This window comes from Macaca thibetana, chromosome 14 (assembly GCF_024542745.1).
Source record: "Macaca thibetana thibetana isolate TM-01 chromosome 14, ASM2454274v1, whole genome shotgun sequence".
NCBI classification, from domain to species: domain Eukaryota; kingdom Metazoa; phylum Chordata; class Mammalia; order Primates; family Cercopithecidae; genus Macaca; species Macaca thibetana.
The window spans coordinates 5,309,059-5,324,298 of record NC_065591.1 but is presented as its reverse complement, the minus strand read 5'-3'; the positions used below and the strand labels follow the sequence as shown (position 1 = coordinate 5,324,298).

General features: G+C 55.8%; 2 protein-coding genes across 8 annotated transcripts in view; one reads left to right on the top strand and one right to left on the bottom strand.

The window, feature by feature from the left end:
* Positions 1-15,240, bottom strand: part of MRPL21 (mitochondrial ribosomal protein L21) — a 1,021,966-nt gene that overhangs the window by 370,154 nt on the left and 636,572 nt on the right. The window lies entirely within an intron of this gene.
* MYEOV (myeloma overexpressed) lies at positions 10,210-13,342 on the top strand. The gene is given in 6 exon segments (XM_050758210.1): positions 10,210-10,670; positions 11,393-11,914; positions 11,916-12,253; positions 12,256-12,311; positions 12,313-12,388; positions 12,391-13,342. Coding segments are annotated over 5 exon segments (744 nt in total). The 5' UTR covers positions 10,210-10,670; positions 11,393-11,690; the 3' UTR covers positions 12,441-13,342.

Below are 15,240 nucleotides of genomic sequence, written 5' to 3'. Positions count from 1 at the left end.
CGGGTCTGCCACTGGTTACTTAGGCGGCCTTGGGGACCTTGTTGAGCTGCTCTGTGCCTCAGTTTTCCCATCTGGAAAATTGGGATAATGATGGTTTCTACCCTTTCCATGGACCTAAGTACCGTTGAGCTTTTGTGGCTTTATTCCTCTAATACATATACAGATGGAGAATTCGTCTTTCCATGGTGGGGAGCTTCCTGAAAGGGTTCCTTCCAAATCTCCAGTAAGCCCAGTCCCCTGAGCTCCGGACAGCCGACCTCTACCTGCATCCTCACGTGGGTGGCTCGTGGGCACCATGCACCTGGCATTTCCCCCATGGGCTCTTGTTTCAGCTTCACTGCCCCTGATTCCTGGCCTTGATTCTCCCTCAGCAAATGGCCATTGTCTACCCAGGTGCTCAGGCCAGGACCTCGCCACCCTCCTGTCCTGCATCCACACACACGGACTCAGTTCATCACCCAAGACCAGGGGCGGATCTTCCCTCTGTGGGGTCTCTCAAATCCTTTCACCTAACTTACTCAGATGATGGCATTTTAGTTAGGCCACCGCCTGATTGAGTCTTGGGAGGGACAAGCACTGGGACACGAATCCTGTCTGGAAGCAAGGCTCAGGGGCTCCTTCCCCAAGGAGGTGGGCACAGCTCACGCTGAGCCCAGTGAGGTTGCCCTGGAGGCCTAGGTGTTTCCCTGCCTCCATCCTCACCTGCTGCTGTCCATTCTGTACACGACACCTTTTGAAGTCCTGAAATCGAGCTGCCATGGGGCCTCTCTGGATACACCTGCCCTGGCTGTCACACACCAGCCTCGCTGCATCCCTCCCAGTGCCTCCAATGACTCAGGCCCTGCCGGCCCCAGGGCCTTTGTACGTGCTGTTCGTCCTGCTGGGAGTGGCTTTGCCTCCATCCCACACTGCGGGCTCCTTCTCAATCTCAGGGTTTCCCCGGAGAGCCTCTGCACCGCTTTTCCTGGGCAGGTGAGGGGCTCTATTCTTGCTCCTCACTGGCTGTTCCCCTCACTGACACATTTTATCATTGTTGATTTGCTTCCCCACCTTCAGAGTCTGCCTCTCCCACTAGAATAAGCTCCACGAGGGCAGGGACTGTGTCCTTGGGGGTCAGCGGTGTCTCCCACAGTGGTGCTGAATGGACACTTGTTGGGTGAATGAGTGAATGAATGAATGGCTAGGAATGATGACCCTGGGCTGCAGGGAACAAGGTTTCTCCAGCTGGAGTCCAGTCACTGCCTCAGCAGTCTCCACGGGTGCCCGTGTCCACCCTGGACCTGAGGAAGTGGCCGCAGTGTGCACTGCTGGACCGGGATGACGGAAGGCCTGTGTTGGGGTTGGGGCCAGGGCTGTCGTCTTTTCTCTTTTGGTTTCCCCACGAGGCTCTGCAGTGAGCTTGGAGGAGCTCTTTGTGGGCCTCCGCCCTCACAGACACCCGTTCACTCCCACCTGTCCCCGTCCTGAGGCCCTGCCTCAGTCTGGCCTAGCAGGAGTCTTCTGCACTCCTGACCGACCGCTCCGTCAGACGCCCGGGGCAACAGCGTTTACTTTGCCTGCCATGGCTTCAGGGGACAGTGGATGGGGTCTCCCCCGCTCATAGGGGGTCTTGCAGCTGTTCCTATAGGCCCATTCCTGTCAAATCTGACCATGTCACTCTCAGCCTAGAACACTCAATGGCTCCCACAGCCCTCTTGATGAAGTCGTTGCTGTTTGCCATAGCCTTCCAGAAACTTCTTGGCTGCCCCCTCCCCATTCTTCAACCTCACCTCGTTCCATCCCTCCATCCCTCACCTCTCATCATCCAGGGATCCTGAACACCCTGTGCTTCCCCAAACCTCTCCCGCTTCCAGGCCTCTGCACACACAGCTGCCTCTGCTTCTCCAGCCATCCAGGAATGGGCCAGTGACAGCGCCCTGTGCTTCCCACACCGTCACCTCTTCTGGGGTTCAGAGGGTTCAAAGTCCCACTTCCCAGTCTCCCTGAGACCATCGAACTCGATGCCTGCAGGTCGCATCCAGCCTGCGGCGGCTGGAACCAAATGTGAGTGCTCTGCATTCCTTCCCACGGCTGGAGGCGGCCCAGATCCTCGGGCCAGTGCGGGGGGACGCCCATCAAGGATGGCCTCTGTGACAGTGTGACGAGAGTGGGGAAAGGTCTTTGCAGCATGAGGGTTCTGAGGTGTGCGGGTGTGTGTGTTGCATGAGCACAGCCGAGCTCATCCAGGCTCACTCAAGGTCCTGCTTTAGAGAGACCTTTCCCTGGGGAGTTTGCTGGTCCTGCCTGGGTGGTATCAGGTTTCCCCTCGGCTTCCCCAGCTCTTGGCCTTTGCCACCATGGCCCACTTTGCTTGCATAGCCCTCTCAGGGGACAACCTCCTGGCCTGGCTGAGGGAGCTCTGGGGGCGAGCCCCGGGCCCACCCTGCTTGCATCTCCGGCTCCAGGGCCCTGCTCGAGCCTGGTCCTCCTGGGGCTCATGCCCCGCCTGCTGAGCCTGCTGAGAGACTGCCCTTGGCAGGCCCCGCTCCCCGGTGCCCGCGTGCACATTCTTCCTTCCAGAGGAATGTCCCAGACCCAGGTTCCCACAGAGGTGCCTGAACTGAGGGGAGTGACTCTCTGGACCCTGGCTGTTGTTCTGCTGCAGAAAAAGCCATTCTTTTGAACTCTGCTGAGTGAGCTCACAAACGGGGCATAACCGAGACGCGGGAATGCCTGGGTCGCCGCGCAGTCACCGGGCAGGGCTGCCCTCCCCTGTGGGTCAGCAAAAACGGTGTCAAGTGAAACCCATTCTAATTAAAGGGAACATTAAGCAGGGGCCTTTTAAACATGGCCATTTCCTAAAGTTCTCTCTTGATACCAATTAATTCCCAGAGGAAGGAGTGGAGGTGAGGGTGGGGGGAGGCAGCTGAAAGCCCTGGGAGAGCCTGGTCCCCCACCTCCAAATGCTCACTCTGCATTTATCTAGAAATCCATCTCAGCAGTCATTTAAAGACCCCAGGAAAACTTCTCCAGGCCCCAGCTCCCCAACTGTTTAATGAACGCTGCCCCACGCCACCACCCTCCCCCCACTTCCTGGGAAAGAGATGAAAACCAGAGGGGCCAAAAACATCGCTGAGATGTGAACTGGCCGAGAGATGGTACTGGGGAGGATTGGTCAAGTGGTGGCTGGGTCGCATAGATCCACCAACCCCCTTGCAGAGGGGTTGAAGAAGGCATTCCTTCGACAATAGTAAAAGGTACATTTTTAGAAACCAAGAGGGTCTTGCTTCTGTGAGTTGGGACTGAGGGTGAACTGGACACCTGCCTCTGTGCCACCACCATGAGAAACAAAAAGGAACCAAATCTCTGTTTCCATGCATTCTGGGAGAGAGACTCAGAGACAATGGCTCTGGTCGACATTGGTGGAGTGACTTTCATGTGCCAGGTACTGGCACCCACCTGGTCAGCCCACCAGGGTCTGACCCTCCTCTCTGCCCTCTTGGCTGAGATAGTTGGAAAATTGCAGTAACTACCACCAAGTGCACCATGTACGTCACTGTGCTCCAGATGATAAATCATGCACCCAGCCTTGCTCTGCCTCCGTTTCTATGTGTGTGCGATAGACAAAGACAGAAAGACAGAGAGAGGAGGACAGCTGTCTCATCCTCCCTGTGTGCTAGTTACTACAATTTTCCAACTCTCTTGGCTGAAAGTAGCCAGAGAGCAGAAAGGAGGGTTGGACTCCAGTGGGCTTCACATAGGCTTCATGATAAGGCAAGGATTTCATCTAATTGAGAAGAGTGGTTCAGACCCCAAACACCCTGAATCCATCAGTTTCCTGAGCATTAAAGTGAGGATTCTGCAATCAATTAGTTATGTCTGCCATGAGAACAGCATGGCACAACCGTGGGACCTGAGCAGGCGCTGCTCTAAGATGGAAACTGAAGTGGTGTTTGAGGAAAAATTATGAAAGCAACTGGATAAAGCCATTGAACTTTCTTATCTCAAGAGCCTGAAGTAGCTTGTGACACGTCCTGAGATAAGAACCCACACTGTCCCAACCCATTGCCTGGGTCACCCGATGGCCTCAGACACCTGTGAAAGCTAAACCCAAACCTGTGAACCGCACCCTCTAGCTTTATGGCACCACTCCCAGCCTCCAGCCTCTCCCTTGGGCCCCATGTGGCTGCCAGCTCACTGTCTATAGTGCATTTCAGTTAAGCCATCGTCTGAGTAAGCCTTGGAAGGGGCCAAAGCTGGGACACGAATCCTGTCCGGAAGCAAGGTCCAGGGGCTTCTGGCCCAAGGAGGTGGGCACGGCTCACGCTGAGCAGCCGAGGCTCCCTGATGTGCCGTGTCTGCTCCAGCCTCTGCATGCACCTGTTGCCTCTGCTTGGGCTGGTTCCCCTCGCCTGGGCAGCCTGGAAAGCTTCTAGCTCTGCAGCACTCACAGCAAAGCCCCCTGCCCTCCCTGGCCCAGCTCCTCTGAGCTCCAGCAGCCTCTTGGATAGCCCCATGCTTTGCACTGATTTCACTGTGTTGTAAACAATCTGTATGCGAAGAGTCTCTCTCCTGGGCTCCATTCCTGGGGCCCATCACAGAACGACTGAGTCTCACCTTTGTGCTCACCCCCTGCCAGCCATTGTCTCTGAGTCTGTCTCCCAGAATGCATGGAAACAGGGATTTGGTTCCTTTTTGTTTCTCATGGTGCTGGCACAGGGCCAGGTGTCCAGGTCACCCTCAGTCCCAAGTCACAGAAGCAAGGCCCTCTTGGTTTCTAAAAATGTACCCTTTGCAATTGTTGAAGGAATGCCTTCTTCAACCCCTCTGCAAGGCTCTGGAGGACCTTGGTTTGCTGAACTGCGAAGTAACCGCTGAGCTAAAGCCAGCCCCTCTGGAGGACCTTGGTAGGTGGCTCTACCAGTGTGGATGGACAGGGTCCCTCTCTGCCCCAGGAGCAGCAGGGGCCTCCAAGCAGCCTTCTGTGTTGCTCCTTGTGGGAGAAATTCTTACTTGGGGCACCAGCCAGCAAAGCAGAGAGGCAGGTACCTGTTTTAGTGCTATAGGGCTTGGCCTGGACACCCTCTGTCATGTGTGTGATAATCATAGCACAACGTCGAGATCAGCATCTGATCACCATCCATGGCTTCTTAAACACGTACTATGCGCCAGGCACTGAGCTACGCACTTTTTAATGCATCACTTAGTTCACTCTCTCACAACTCGCTGGCATCAATCTTGCTTTACTGTTGGGGAACGGGAGGCCCAGAGAGGTGGTGCAAGGCAGTAATTTGAACCAAGGCCTCCCTCCTGCTCTCCACAGCTCATGCTCTCACTGTGGCACCTGCTAATTCTGTAGCACCCAAGCAGGTCTGGGTGGGCTACCCTGCCCCCATCCCAGGAGGAACCCAAGCTTCAGGAACCTCCTCAGGAAAGGCCCCACGGGCCATGACCTTCGAAGATCCCCCAGAGGCCACCTGCAGGCATACCTGTATTAGTTATCTGTCGGCATAACAAATCGCCACCAACACAATAGCTTACCACAACCCCAGTTGCGGGTTCAGAGTGCTGCAGGTCAGACATCCAGGCAGGCACTGCTTGGCAGGTCTTCTGCTCGTGGTCTCACGTGCTGAAAGTCAGGGTGTCAGCCAGACTGGGTTCCTTCTGGGGGATCTGGGGAAGAGTCTGCATCCACGCTAATTTGTGTTGTTGGCCGAATGCAGTTGCATGCAGTTGCAGTTGTAGGATTGACGTCCCTGTTTCCTGCTGGTTGTCGGCTGGGGTCACTCTCAGCTCCCTTGGCTGCCCACATTCCTTGCCACGTGGGCCCCTTCCTTTCCCAAATCAGCAGTGGTTCTCATCGTCCAATTCCCGACTTCCACTTTGGGAACCAGATGGAGAAAACACCCTACTTGTAAAAGGTTCATGTGATGAGGTCAGGCCCATCAGGTTAGCGTCCCTTTCTCAAAATGAACAAGTCAACGGTGCCATCAAACACAATCCTATCATAGAGCAGAGTTCATCATATTCACAGTGGCAGGGACTGTGCAGGGCATGTACACCAGGGCTGTGGGTCTGGGGACCATCATAGAATTCTGCCTCCCACAATTTTAAAAATTAATTCAGCATCCATGCTTACTTTTCCAGAGAAGATCGCACCATATTGGGCTGCGGTGGGGCATGGAGAGGACCACTGGCTTCACACAGCCTTGGTTCAGAATCCTGGCTCGGATCTCCAACAACTGATGTCCTCGAAGAAGCAGCCTGACTGTTCTGGGCCTCAGTTTACTCATCTGTAAAATGGAGTGAGGGCCACTTGGCAGGGCAGCGGGAAGGTTAAATGGGATCATGCAGGTAGAAATTTTGGCAGAGCCTGACCCTGGGGGCCTGGGCAGTAGATGATGCTGCTGTGCACGGTCCTTTAGAACAACCCAGCCTTCTGTTTTGTTTGAAGTAGGGTGGGATCAATGAAAAGCATGTTTTTAGGCTCAAACACATCTGAGTCCACATCAGGAATCTTCCAGAGTCCAACTGTGGCCAGCAAGGCCCTGAGTACTGGACAGGAGACATGCCATGTGCTGACCAGTGCCCACATGCTGGTGGTTGCAACCTGGGCTGGCTGCTCACCAGTCACTCACAGTGGGCAGGGTCAGGGCCCAGTCTGATCCCTCAGAGCAGGAGGGTTGGGCATGGAGTCGTGGCAGGTGGAACATCATACGCCCATGCCATTGGAGCTGTGGTCCCTCCTTGGCAGTGCTCTGAGGGAAACTGGCACACCTGTCCCCCTCCCTTTAGAGTCTTTGGCTTCCTCATTGTGTCTTAATGCAAAAGAGCAGCCAGACTGGTATGGAGTGCTGCTGGGAGGACTCCAGATGGGAGGAGCCTTTTGGCTCAGACAAGGAGTGTCAGAGAAGGGGTCACAAACTCTCTGTAGGCTAAGCCAAAAGCAGTAAAGGTTAATGTTAGGAGCAGGTCTTGGTGCAACTGCCTGGGTGTGCCTCTGGGTTCCACTGCTAACTTGTTATGTGACTGGGCTACTCTACACTTTAGTTTTCTCCTCTGTAAAATGGGAATAACAGTAGTCCTAGCTTGTAAAATTGTCAGGAGGATTAAATGAAATATTGTCGGAACACCACTGACATGTGGTGCTTGTTCAGTACAAGTTATCCTCACCATTATCATCATTACCACCACCATCATCATCATCACCACCATCATCATCATTACCATCATCACCATTACCATTATCATCATCATCATCACCACCATCACCACCATCATCACCACCACCATCATCACACCACCATCACCATCATCACCACCACCATCATCACCATTATCATCCTTACCATCATCATCACCACCACCATCATCACCATCACCATCATCATCACACCACCATCATCATCACCACCATCACCACCATCACCACCATCACCATCATCACTACCATCATCATCATCACCACCATCACCATCATCACACCACCATCACCATCATCACCACCACCATCACACCACCATCACCATCATCAGCACCACCACTATCATCACCATCACTGTCATCTCCACCACCATATCACCATCACCATCATCACCAACATCATCACCACCATCACCATCATCACCACCACCATCATCATCACCATTATCATCCTCACCATCATCATCACCATCACCATCATCACCACCATCATCATTATCACCACCCACCATCACCATCATCATCATCATCGCTATCATCATCATTACCACCATCATCACCATCATCATCACCACCATCATTCTCATCACCATTATCATCCTCATCGTCCTCCTCATCATCATTATCACCATCATCATCATCATAATCATATAATCATCATCATTATCATCACCACCATTATCCATCATCATCTCATTATCACTATCACCTTTATCACTATTACTGTCATCGTCATCATTACCATTTCCTTTCCATCATCACTATCACTATCATGATTACCATCATCAACGCCATCATTATCACCATCATCACTATCATCACCATCACCATCACAAACTCGTCATGATTTAACAGGTGGGCTGGCACTCTGAATGTTGAAGACAGAGGGAGAAAATCAAGCTGGGACAGTCAGATTTCTACAGTCCTCCCTAGCAGGACCCAGGTGGGCTGTTGGGGGTCCCAGAAGCAGATATCAGCCCAAAAGATGAGCTTTGATAATCAGAGTGAGGTTATGGTGAGACTGAGTGACACAAAAGAATCTAGGGTTGTTGGAATGCTGACAGCAGACAAAAGTGAGATGAGGTATCTCCTGACACCATCCCCTTCCATCTGCTCTCAGACGGGGCTCTTTGGAGAGGATCTGCCAGGCGAAACTGAGGTCTTATGCCACCTCCACCTCTACGTAACCTCAGACAGGCTTCATCTTGTCTCCTGGCCTCAGTTTCCTCATCTTTAAAATGGGGACATATCAGGATCTGCCCTCAGCAAGTTGCTGGGGGCCTGCCCTGAGCAGCCGGTAGGTGGCGCTAATGGCTGGTGGTTGGGTGGGGGGAGGCTCTCACAGGGGCTCTGGAGGCCCCAGTAGGGCACTGGGGAGACCTTCCCCGATTCCCTGGGGGCAGAGCAGAGCTCTTGACTTTGCAGGAGGTGCAGATTCTGCCTTGGGTATCTTAGAAGCTTTGCACAGGCATCTCCAGCTCAGCAGGAACCAAATGCCATCCTGTCTCCCCACCTCACTGGTGTCACCATCTTCCTGGGAGCTGTCCGCATACCCCTCTCCTTGGCCCTCACCTTTAATTTGTCCCTGAGTCCTATCAGGGTCACCCTCTATCTCACCACCATCTCCCATCTAGGTGAGCATGGGAACCTCCTCTCACACTCCCTCCAATTCCCCTCCACTGCAGTCGGGGGGGGCTTCTAAAATGCCAAATATAGCCCAGTCTCTGCAATTTGCAGGGTCCCCAGCCCTCGGGATAAAGTCCAAACCCCTGACAAACCTGTGAAGCCCCTCGAGGCCCTGTGGGTCTGAGGCTAGCTCTGGGCTGCAGCCCTGTCTCTGGTCGCAGTCCAGCTTCCACCAGGGTCCAGGGGCACTGAGCTGCCATCCCTCTCTCCCCTCTGTTGGCTCCTCCTGACTGCCCATCTTCCCCTGGCCTCTCTATGCTTCCTGCTGGCATTGATAACAGTATCCTGGAAAGCTGGGCAGGAGGGCTGCCTTGGGTTCCTACTGTGTGCCCCACCTAGTGCAGGGCTTGACCCTTAGCAAGTGCTCAGTACACCCATGTGGGATTGGGGGGGTGAGGGTAAAGGGAGGAGGAGGGAAGGGCCAAGAGCTCCCTGTGCTCAATGAAGAGTGGGACTTGAGCAAGTATCCGTTTTTAGTACCTCCCAAGATGTGTACAAGAGGCCTGGGGCCAGCAGAACCCCTTGCCCCTGCCCATCCCCCTCCAGTCTGTGGGGGTCCACTCCCAGCTGCCCAGCCGTGGGGCCTCCATGGCTCAGCTCCTCATCTGTTAAGTGAGGACAGCGGTCGTAGCCCTCACAGCGAGACCACGTGGGTTACATAACTTGTTCTTAGGGTTCCTAGCTTGCAAGAAACCCCTAAGAATGTTCTATACTCCTAGGCCCACTATTATTCTTAATATTACCCGGGAAACGGTGGAGAAGCGAGTAAATAAATGAATAGGTGAATGAATGAACGAATGAATAGCACCCTAGCCCCACGGTCTCCTGGGGCTTCAGGATCCTTGAGGAGGTTGGCTGTGTAGGTTCCCCCCAGGTAGGACCCAGGTGAGCTGGGGAGTCTTAACTCACCCAGGGCAGGCCTTAAGGTTGGGCATAACCATGTGTGGGCTCTGCCCTGGCCTTACTTAACCAAGAGAGGGAAATGCTGGCAGAGAAGAAAGTCCTGCCCAGCAGACAGCCCCATATACCTGGGCTAGACCCACCCCCAAGGAGCCCCACCCACCTAGGCTAGCCCCACCCCAAGGAGCCCCACCCACCTAGGCTAGCCCCACCCCAAGGAGCCCCACCCACCTGGGCTAGCCCCACCCCAAGGAGCCCCACCCACCTGGGCTAGCCCCACCCCCAAGGAGCCCCACCCATCTGGGCTAGCCCCACCCCCAAGGAGCCCCACCCAACTGGGCTAGCCCCACCCCCAAGGAACCCCACCCTACTGGGCTAGCCCCACTCACAAGCGGCCCCACCCACCTGGGTTAGTCCCACCCAGCAGGCAGCTCCGCCTACCTTGGCTATCCCCCTCCGAGTTCTTGACTTGATTCTCCTGTTATTGTCCTGCAAACCCACATCCCTACAAAGCAGGAAAGTGTGCCTGGGAGAGGCCATGTGAGTGGGGAGCCAGCCCAAAGCCAGGCGTCCAGGGTCTCCCTCACCTGAAGCTGACTTTTTCCCCACCTTGGACAGAGGGCGAGAGATGCCATCCCCACTGAACCCAGTACTTTCACCAGCCATATTAGCTCCCACCCACCCCCCTGTCGTGGAAGCCTCGGCTGTCACACCTGCAGGGCCAGGGCGTGCATGGCCTCAGGGATGGCCTGTTCAGCTGCTGAGTGACTCGGTCCCGGTGCCTCACCACCTGCTGAGCTCTGTGTGCTTTCTGGGCACTTCTGCTCATTGCCTTTGGGCTCAGTGAAGAGTCTGGAGTTTATCCGGAGTGAGGTGGTCGGGCCTTGGTGAGATCTGAGCAGGTAAGAAGCAGGGTCTTTCTTATGTTTTAAGGAGAGCTCTGTGGCTGCTGGGTGGGGGATCAGCTGGAGGGGCAGGAGGGCAGCAGGTGACTCATTACAAGGCTGGGGTCATCATCCTGTGAGAGCCGGGCATGACCAGTGCAGGCCGGTGGGGTTGAGGGTACAGACCAGTAGGACCCACAGACGGCTTGGGAGTGACCAAGCCTCTGCTGAGCTGCCCAGGGCCCCTCCCACCTGGAGCCCCCCAAGGTGGTGCCATACAGCCAGAGGCCTCCAGGCCCCACCCAAGACAGCGCAGCCGGCTTCTGCCCAGCCACTGTCACACACAGAGGGCAGCTGTCCCCACGGTCCCTAGAGGTGGCTGAGGACCACGGTGCCTGGAGTCGTCTGTGGCTATAAACCAGGAGGAGAAGGCAGCCCACCCCTTCCCCAGAGACGGGGAGGCTGGGGCTGCCTCGTGGATTTTGGCAGGTCCCAGCTTCCAGGATTGTGAGGTGAAGATGTGAAGGGACCCTGGAGGTCATGGGGACCCAGGCACAGAGCGGTGGTCTCTCATCCTCCCCATGGTCAAGGAGGTCGGTGCCTTCCCGGGGTGGGTTGTTTAAGGTAGGATCCTCCTTCTCTTCAGAGTCCATTCAGGAGCAGGAAAGTTCATCTCAGACCCTAAATCCAGCCACATCACGCCACGCTTAACACCTCTAACAACTTCCCCCGGCACTTAGGACAGCATCTGGCTCCTTCCCTCGGCTGGTGGCCCTCAGGGTCTGCGTCACACACACCCCAGCTCTCCTGACGGGTCTCTGCACTCGCTGTTGCCTCCGCCTGGAACAGTCTTCCTCCTGGTGTCATCGTCTCCGTGGTGCGTCCTTCCTGACCTTCCACCTCCACCAGGTGCCAACACTTCCCCGACCCCGGTATCCTCTTCTTGCCGGTGGGTGAATGCCACCTGCTGATGTCTGATTTATTCATTGGTTTTCTTGTCTGTTGTCTGACCCCACCGGGGACAGGGACTGGTCACTCATGTTCATCCGGCAGACCAGACACTTCGTGGAGGGCTCCAAAGCTGGCACATCCCGGGGCCTCCTCTGTCTCTCCCAGGCCCTGTGTGTTGCGGTGAGAGGAGCATTTGTGTCTCTGTGGTTTGCTGCTGGAGCTAATGACCTGGAGAGAAACAAGGGAGACAAGGGTGTCCAGACAGGTGCGGGGCTCAGCCAGGAGGCAGAAGACGTGGATGTGTCCCGGGCCAGCGCCACCAGGCACTCTGTGTGGCACTGGGAACAGGAATTCTGAGAGTTAGTCTGTAAGGGTGGCGGGCATTGCTCCCCTGGGAGAAGCCTTTCCAGTGGGCGCTGAGCAGGCCATTAGCTCCTGTCCTGAGGAGGTGCATGGGTGGCCTGGGGTCTCCACGGAAATTATGTGGGCGCGCATGGGTGTGGCTCTGTGTTCATGTGGGCGAGGACTTCTGACCGGTGCCAGGGCACTCTGCATGACCCTGGCAGAATCAAGCTCTCCCGACTGTGGAAGGGGAAGAAGAGCATGCGTGACCCCCCACCAGCACCGCACCCCTCACTGCTCTACCTGGGGCTGCCTCTGGGGGTGGCTGGGTCCTGGCTGACTGTTGTGACAGTTGAGGCCAGGGGTGGGGTGGGGCATGGGAGTTAAGAGGACTGGCCAGGTGGGGCACACCGTGTGCCCACCCCCAGTGTCAGGAACTTCCCCCTCCTCCTCCACCCCCTCGTCCTCCTCCTCCTCATCATCCTCACTTGTTGAGGACGTCCTGTGTGCCAGGTGGTTTATATGCCCAGCCTCATTTAATCCTCAGAATAACTCCATGAGGTAGCTACTAAACCCCCCCACTTAACAGATGAGGAAACTGAGGCCCAAAGAAGCTCAGCAAGTTGCCTAAGGTCCAAGTTTCCTCTCCCAACTCTCCTACCCTCTCCTCTTCCTTCTCCTCTCTCCCATTCTTCCCTGCCTCTTCCTTAACTAGACAATTTTTTATCGAGCATCTCCCAGGTGCAGGCATGAGCCAGGTGCTGGGAAGATCACGATGATCCAGCTCCTTCTGGTCCTTTCCTTAGCTGGTTAGAGGCTGGGAGGACACACAAGTTCAGCTCCAGCCGACTGGGGCATTGGTGGTAGCCCCTGGAGAACTTGTGCAATGGGGCTATGAGGCTGAATCTGGCTCCAGGAAAGCATGTTGCAATCCACGAGTGATGCCTGCCATGCGCACAGGCATGGAGAGTGAGGCACCTGTGCTGTCTTCTCGTAGACGCTAGACTGGCGGGGCCTCTGAAACGCACCCAGACACTGTGCTGGGTGTGCTGCATAGCCCTCCTAACCAATTCAGTATTTTTCTCTCCATTTTCCAGGGAGAAATCAGACTCTAAGGTGTCAGAATGTAAGGTTCCTGTTGGAACCCAGGCTCCAGGGTCCCTGGTTTTCTGTGACATCATGCTGCAGGACCCTGTTTCTCTCTTTGCTTTGGCTGCTGGGTAGCTCGGAAGGGAGCTTTAGGCTTGCTCTCAGGCACCACATTAGCTCAGGGGTTTGGGCATTTTTGTCGCCGGCTCCTTTGGGCTCTTTGTCCTCCCTGCTGTGCTTCCCGAGGAGCAGGGCCGGATGTAAGTTATCAGCTATAAATAAAACCAAGACTTCCGTTCTGGCTCTCACTCTAGTTTCCTGGTGCATTTTTTTTTAAGTTCTTAATCAAGGGAGGGGGTACTCCTGACTGAAGATGACATCAGCATCAGCTGGCCCTGGGGGGCAGGCCCCCAGCCCCCAGGCCCGTGTGGTCCCTGAATGCCCCCATTATGAGGGGGTAACCTCATTACACAAGACGTGCTGCACGGCGGAATTTCAAATGGGGTTTTGTGGTTTCTGCCCTTTGCAGCAGAGCACACACAGGCAGCTGCGGTCGCCTGGCTTCCTCTCCCGCCGCAGTCCTGGCGCCTGGCCAGCTGGTGACCACCCCTTCCACCATGAGTCAGTTTCATTCTTAACTCTCTGACTCAGGTCCCTTTAAAGGGACAGCAGAATCCATTCGTTCCAAGCAAGGAGGGAGAGGTGAAGAACCTGTCTGGGAGGGGAGTTGGGGGTTAAGAGGAAGCTTGGGGGTCCCAGGCAGGCGGCTGGGTGAGCAGCCCTGCCTCACTCCCCTACCCCAGACACCCAGGATGGAGGGGCTTTCCTGTCTAATCCAAGGGAGACGGACCTGTGACTTCCCCAAAGCTGACTGTCTGCAAGGCAGGAACCCCCAGTGTTCAGCAATCTTCCTTTCTGTCTGGTCACAAGCCCTGCCCAAGCTCTGGGCTCAGAAGGTAATGGGGGCTTTGCGAGCCACCCCCAACACCCCACGTGCCCCGCTTCCTTCTCATCTTTGGCTCCCTCATTCCTTGTACTTCCGTCGCAACGATCTCTGGAGTTCCTAGAACATCCTGAGCTGCTTCCCCGGGCCGCCCTCCCTGCCACCTGGCATGCACGTCACTCTGCTCTTTGTGGGGGTCCCATCTCCTCCTTCTGAGCCCAGCTGTGTGCCACCTCCTCCCAGGTACATCCTGCCAGTCCGTCACAGCAACCTACTGACCTCCATAGTAGCACAAGGAACAACCCAAACTCTGTTCACCTTGCTCCCCATGTTAACGGCCCCCAGCATGAACTGTCTGCTCCATGAAGGCAGGGCCCTGCTTGTCTTGTTCACAGCACAAGGCTGTTCACACAGTTGGTGCTCACTCAACATTCCTGGGATCAATGGGAAATGACTGTCAGGGAACTCTCTGCAGCCGTCTTTGTCGAGGGCCCCAGATGGGGTGTGGGTGGCCCCTCCCTGTCCAGATGGTGTTGGAGGGGCTGGGGGCCCGGCGTGGCGAGCAGGCCAAGGCTGCAGGTGGACGTCCCTGGGACTGGGGCTGCTGGGGGCCAGGCTGCAGTTCCAGCCCAGGTCAGGTCTCATGTGAGGCCTCTGTGAAACAAGAATTTCTCTCTCCATTTCCTTCTCCTGTCTGACTCACACTTTCGTTTTGAAGTTCCCCCTTTCTGCCAGCGCTTCGCCTGAGGTTACGGAGTGGTCAAGCGAGGCCGGCAGGGCGTGGAGACCCGGAGGAAGCCGGGTTGCAGTTTCATTCACAAAAACACGACCCGCCCGCTTCCTGTGTCCTGCCCGGGCTGCACGGCTCCCAGCCCTGCAGCCAGTTCACAGGGTGTTCGCAAGTTTGCAGGGGCCAGTGAGGGTGCTCCTGGGGTTTGAGAGGCTTGAGTTTGTCCACCCCAAGGCCTCCGTCAGGACCCCCCTTTCCCGACACTGTGCTTCTGTCTCCCACGGTGCCTCCCAGCTCACCCCGACAGGGGCCTGGCGCAGAGCCTCAAACCCAGGATTCTATAGGAGCTGAGGGCTGGGCATGAGCACCTTGGTGCTTCCCTTGGCTCCACTGACCCATCCTTGTTTCAGCACAGAGCTGGGAGGCCCAGGGAGGATGGCCTCTGCTGACTGGTCCAGCTCCCTTTGTGGTTCCCACCTCTCAGTCTGGGGTGGATCCAAGGTGGAGGGAAGAGAAGGGGCTGGGAAGAAAAC